The 6,164-nt window shown below is 59.3% G+C and overlaps 1 protein-coding gene across 2 annotated transcripts in view; it reads right to left on the bottom strand.

Moving 5' to 3' along the window:
* NALF2 (NALCN channel auxiliary factor 2) overlaps nt 1-5,921 on the bottom strand; it is a 26,563-nt gene extending 20,642 nt beyond the window's left edge. For both annotated transcript variants that reach the window (XR_003677962.2, XM_024116562.3), the window contains exon 1: nt 4,942-5,921. Coding sequence is in view for 1 of the 2 variants with exons in the window: in XM_024116562.3 (XP_023972330.1) it covers nt 4,942-5,790 (849 nt within the window). In the remaining variant the exon portion in view is untranslated. The remainder of the gene's footprint in view (nt 1-4,941) is intronic.
* Between the last annotated feature and the right edge of the window lie 243 nt (nt 5,922-6,164).

The following is a 6,164-nucleotide window of genomic DNA, read 5'->3' as shown; positions in this document are numbered from 1 at the left end:
AGGGAGGGGCGTGGGGGGAAGGGGAGGGGTGGGAGTAGGTGGGGGTAACTGTGGGGAGAAGTGGGCGTTGGAGGAGTGAGGTGTGGGTGCGGTTTGGGAAGGGTCTAGTAGAAGGTTGGGAAGGTTGTGGGGTCATTGGTATGTGGGGGGTGTTGGCTGTGGGCCAAAATTGGGAGGAATATGGGGATTGGTAGTGGGGTGGCTCAGGGTAGGGGTGAGGGGATCCGGAGAGGTGTGGGCAGCATGGGGCCACTTTCCCACTCTCACGTTTAAGCCCCTATACCCTGTCTGAGCTACAAACATTGCCTTTTCCCTGTCCCCGGCCCTTCCCAGAAGCCCGGTGCTCACGTTCATGGCCAGTGAGCTTTGGTGGATCTGGACGCCCCTCCTCAGGGGAGCCTTTGCCATGGTCCTGGGAGGCTGCTTCTTGACTGCCTTCCTCTTCCTCCACCCCCAAATGGGGACTAGGGTACTCTCTCTGCCCTCACGAACCCTGGGTCAGGGAGGCTGACTGTGGGGCACTGCTCCGTGCCTGAAAGCTTGGGTGACAACAGGGACCACTTGCCAACCTGGGGCTCCTGCCCTTTGCCCAGTGCCCCAAGCTTCCTGCTCTCGGCACCAGCGTTAGCCTGGGAATCCTGCTTGGCAGGAAAACTGTGGCAGGTGGGAGGAGAGAGGAAGGCAGCGAGGCAGAAACAGCTGCCAGCCGGAGTGGAGGAAGAGCAGGTCCCCAACGGGTAAGGGCAGAAGGCGAGGTGCTGGCTCTGGCAGCCCCCTCCCCTGGGTGTGGGTGTTAGGCCTCCTTCCCTGGCCTTGCCCATCCAATGCTGCTGTTGAGGGAGCAGGCTCTGCTCACTGGCCTGAACTCTGAGCTGACACAGACCTCAGAGGTCAGCTGGTCTAACCTGCCCTAGACTCCAGAGTCAGAGTCATCTCCACAGCATTTCCCCCAGGGCTCTGTCTGAATCAGGCTAGACCTTTCCCCTGGGAGCAGGAACTCATCTCCTCTCAAGGCACTCTGTTCCCTCTTTGGAAGGAAAAAACTGTCAACTGAACAACTCTGATATGCCAGGCCTAGGTACTGTGCAGACTTCCCATTAATAATGAGCTCATAGGGCTGTTCTGATGAATTACCTCCATTTTACAGATGAGAAAAGTGAGGCTGAGAGAGCTGAAGTCCCTAGCCGAAGGTCACACAGGTAATACATAAAAAAGCTGGGTTTGAACCCAGGACTTTCTAACCATGAAGTCCCTCTGGGGTTAAGCAGTACATGCCTCTTCTTTTGCACCCTGACAATTCTTCTGAGGTCTGAAGTTGGAGACTACACCTTCCTGAATCTCCTCTTCTTCAGGTGAAAGAGCTCCTTCAACTCTGTCCAGGAGAACTTGAGTTTTAGCCTCCTCCTAAACTGCGCAGTGTGAGACCCAGGACCAAACACACAATATGTCAGGTGGGTGTGGGCCAGTCCCGAAGAGAAAAGAACTATCGCATCCTTCCCTGGCACTAACCTTTACAGTTGTGGCCCTATGGCTAGTGAGAGAACTGAGAACTGTTCTTCTCTTGGGCTTCTATCCCCTCTTGGATCAGAGCTATGAGAGAAGAGGCCAGGGTTTGTTCCCATCTCCACCACTGCCCCCCCACCCCCCATAGGACTATCCTCAATTTAGAGTAGGGAAGGGGCAGAGGTGGAGGAAGAGGCAATCAGAACCAGGCGGGGTCTGGCAGGGCTGGGAGATGGAGAGGGCTGGGGGAGTGAGGGGGTGGTCCAGTAACCACAGGCAGGGCCAGAAAGGCCAAGCAGAGCAGGAGGCAAGGGCTGAGGGGATGCGTGCACAGGGAGGTAAGGGAGGGGTGGAGCGGGGCCCCAGGGGTTGGGAGAGGCCAGCGTGGGAATGGGCATTGGCCTTCTTAAGTTATCATCGCCCTGCTATGTGAGAGGAAGTCAGTCACACATTAAGGAAATGTCACAGCTGGTACTAAATTGGGAGGTGTCACAGGCAGCAGTGAGGACAGGTATGATGTGTGGGGCCCTGTGTGGCCCGAAACAGGGGCAGATATTGCAAAGGGAGAGAAGAGGGTTTCTGGGGCTGCCCGGGAAAGATCTAACTGAAATACCGGGGACAGGCCCCCGGGGATGGGGGTCACCTGGCCTTGGAGCAAAGGCTCCAGGTTTGGTTTCCAGCAGCAGAGGAAGCCTCCTCACCCTAGCCTGGGGCGGTGTGCTCTCCACCCTGGAGAAGCTTGGAGGATGTGGCATTATCTCCAAGGGATCCCATTTGGGGGAGGGGCTGGACAGCAGGGCTTGAAGCTGGGGGGCAGGCTCAGGGATCTGCAAAAAAGGCCTGGGATAGAGTTGGGGCACTGGGGTGAAGACAGAGGGGCTGCAGGAAGCAGGAGAGCAGGGCTGTCTTTTCCTGTATGGCCTGTAATACAGCTGGAATCAAGAGGCCTGTGGGTGTAGGCCTCATTGAAGGGAGAGCACGTTGGAGAGGGTGGGAAAGACAGGAAGAAAGCTGTGGAGCTGACACTGCCCTTCTCCCAGCACAGCAGGCAGCAAGAGAGCAGGCGGAGTTCACTTGAGAGGGAGAGAGAGAGAGTGAGAGTGTGAAAGCGGCAAGGAGACAAAGGAGAGCAGGGAGGGCCCCGGCCATTGCAAACCTGATGAGAGGCCATGGCCAAAGCGTGAGCTTAGCACCGACGCCATTCGGGTTGGAGGCCTGGCACTCCTGCTCCTTAGCCGAGTGGCCTTCGGGCAAACTGCTTGAGCCCCCTGCACCTCAGTTTCCCCATCTGTAAAATGGGGCTTATGATGCTGGTATTACCAGCCTCCCCAGGCAGTTGTGATCTCATAATACATGTGAAAGAGGCTACAAACCCTAAGCAGGACATCACTGTCAGGTGTTCTATTATTCTTACAAAATACTATCAGCTACCTCTTCCCACTTCAATCTCACAAAAGACTCAGGATGTGGGCAGAGCCAGGATTATTATCCTTGTTTTACAAATGAGGAAACAAAAGCTTAGAGAAGTGAAGTGACATGCCCAAGGTCACACTACGAACAAGTGGTAGAGATGATCAGGCCTCCTGAATCCAAGAGATCAGTTGTCTTTCTCCTCCAACAAACTGCTTGGTAAAAATAATCAACATGAGGGATTATTATTTAGTGCCGGATCAGACAGAGCCTGAAGCCAACTATGACCCGGAGAAAACCCTACGGGAAAGTTGTAGCATGGTCTCTTTCTTATCCTGGAGATTGTGGGAAAGAAAACATTGGGGCCACGGGGTTGGAGGGAAGGCCACAAAAGACAGACATCCTTTATTCCGTCTGCTAGAGGCCCGTGTCCCTCTGCTTGCACTGACATCAAGGGTGTGTGTCTCTATCTCTATATGACAAAATGTGTCCTTTTTCATGTGACAGTACTTCTGCCTGTGTGTCTCTGACATCCTGGGGAGATGTGCATGTGTACCTTGTCTGCTTCTGTGGCACCATTTGTGGGTGTGACGACCTCTCTCTACCTCTGTGTGACTTTGCCCGGGGTGGTGGTGGTGCTGTTTGGCAGTGTGTGTGTGTCTATCTGTCTGTACACCTTTAAGAAGTGGAATATCTCATTTGGTAGTGTGAGTGAGGCAGTGAGTCAGCTGAGGCTGAGGGAGGCGGGAGGGAGACTGCTAGGTTACGAGAAGAGGAAAAAGGAGAATGAGAAAGTGAAGTCAGGAGCAAGGAGCTACCCCTTTCCTCCCCAACCCCCTGCCCAAATCCCTAAGGAGCCCACCAAGAGCGTGGAGCCCTGCAGAAGTCCGCAGGGGTCACGTCAGATGGAAAGGGGCACTTTCTGTCCCTCCCCAAAGCCTCGGAGGGAGACAAGCTAGGCTAGGAGGCAACTGTCTCCCTCTCCAGCTCTCAGCCCCCAGCTTGAGGATGGGTGAGACCAGCACCCCACCTGGTCTCCTCTTCACTTGACCCTTTGACCTTGCTGTTCTCTTTCCTCTCAGAGGCAGGCCACCTGGCCAGGCTGCACAAACAGAGCAGTAGCACCATGTCCCAAATGTTTACAGCCCCCATATACCCACTGTCCAGAACGACCCTGCTCAGGGTCAAGAAGTTTCTCAACACTCAGCTCTGCCCTAGGCAGGCCCATTCTGCAGGGGCCCCGCCTCTCCTCTGGATGCCCGTCCCCAACAGCCAGTAAGCCAGCTTTCCCTCCACTGCCACCCCAGGGCACTGGGAAAGCACTGGGACTTCTGTAATGCACCAGCCTCCAGTGGTCCTCCCACAAGCTGCTGTGCCCTGCTCCCAGCTCCTTCTCTTGTCAGGGGAGAAGAGCTGGCAGGTACCCTCCTTGGGAGAAAACAGGCACCTTGAGGCTCCACCTGCTTAGACTCTGACCAGCCACCTCAGGTCATATAAGGTCAACAGTGTGCTGTGCCCCACAACCAAGTGCCCCTCCTCTCACCCACTGGCAGGGGCCAAAGGGTCAGGGTTAGGTTGCCAAATATTCTTCCCCCACCTTTGGCCTTCCCCCTGCACCAGCCAGTCCCAGGACTTTCCATTCCAGCCAAGGAAAGGAAAGGGGCACCGCTAGGTGAGGACAGGAGCTGGGGGAGCCAGAGCCCTCTTTCCATCCCTTTGCCAGCCGGGGGGCCCCCGGACCCCTCCCTCCTCATGCGGGGGGCGGGGCGCGAGAAAGCCCCAGTCAGATGGTGCCCAAAGCCAGAATCGATAGAAGTTGGCCAGGTGGTTACCTGACTTGAATCCCTGAGGCCCTGCTTCCCGGGAGGGTCCCAAGGTAGCACTACCCGTGCCCCACTGAGAATGGTGGGGGTGATGGGGGGAGGTGAGGTGGGTAGAGGGGAAAACCTCCTTTTATCTCCCGGTCCCACCGCCACGGCTCCCGCCGCCGAAGCGGCAGCCGTTGTGGCCGCGGACGCCAGTCCCTACCTTACAGCCTTTCGTGCAGGACCGGATTGAGTACTCTTCTGCCTGTAAGTATTTATGCAGCACGAGGTCGAACTCGTCATATTTTTCCTGAGCATGTCGGTCGAGCCGCTGGTACGCCTCGATACAGTTGCTACACACCTCCCAGGCCCCGGAGCCCGGGCTAGCCACCACGGCCAGCAGGTCCCCCAGCAGGGTGTCCAGGCTGCAGTCCAGGCTGTCGGGGCGGTCCATGCCCAGCAGCAAGTCCCAGACCGTGTAGGTGTCGCAAAAGGAAAGAGTGAAGTTCCGAAAGTGGCCTTTGAGCAAGTTTTTTTTGGCGGTGGGGAACTCGGCCGGGGCACGGGAAGGGGAGTCGGGGGGCCGTAGAGGGGGCGCTGGGGTGGTCGGTTCGAAAAGTCTCTGCAAAGATTGCAATTTGGTGCAAGCTGCGTCCAGCCCCGTGGGTTCTGGGACGCCGCCGCAGTCCGGCCCGGGACCGGCGGCGGGGGCGGCTTTGGTCAGGTTGCTGTATCGCGGGCCGCAGGTGCCTGGGGGCGCGCTGGGCTGGCCGGGCGGCTGCGGCGGCAGCACCGCGCGAGGAGGCACCGGCTGCCGCTCCCGGCCGGTCCCCCAGGGCGGCCGCATGGCGCTGCTCAGCTCCCTGGCCCGGGGCCGGGCCCCCGCGCACAGCCACAGATGGTCAGCGAGCAGCACGGTGAAGAAGAGCAGGGACGCCAGGGACAGTCGCCATCGCTGCGCCCGCTCGGAGTCGGCGCAAGGTTTGTCGCTCGGCCTGGGAGCCCAGCAGCAGCAGCAGATAGTCAGCGCGGCGGCGTCTTTCCCGGGCCACATCCAAGCGCCCCTGAACATATTTCAGGGGGGTCCGGGCTGGAGGGAAAAGGCGGGCGCGAGGCCGGACGGCCGTCTCTGGCTGGCGGGCGGGCAAGCCGGCTGCGCGCCGCTCCGCGCTCCTCGGCGCCGTCCAGGCTCTACCTCGGGGGCTGCATGGTGAGGCAGGCCGGCTGGCCCGGGGCCCCGCTCAGGCCGGAGTGGCGGGGCGCTCTCGCGCCGTCCCCGCGCCCCTCCCGCGCTCCCTCGCTCGCTGCCCGGGCGCGGCCGCCCGGCCCGCTAGGCGCTGCCCGGCGTCCCGGCGGGGGGCGGTGCGGGGCACTGGGGCGGTGGCGGCTGCGGCGGCGGCGCCGCACTCCTCATAGTGTCGGGCCGCTCAGCTGCCCCGGGCTCAG

Source organism: Physeter macrocephalus, chromosome 21 (genome assembly GCF_002837175.3).
Source record: "Physeter macrocephalus isolate SW-GA chromosome 21, ASM283717v5, whole genome shotgun sequence".
Taxonomy (NCBI): Eukaryota; Metazoa; Chordata; class Mammalia; order Artiodactyla; family Physeteridae; genus Physeter; species Physeter macrocephalus.
The sequence above is the reverse complement of the archived record's forward strand: the minus strand, read 5'-3'. Positions and strand labels throughout refer to the sequence as shown.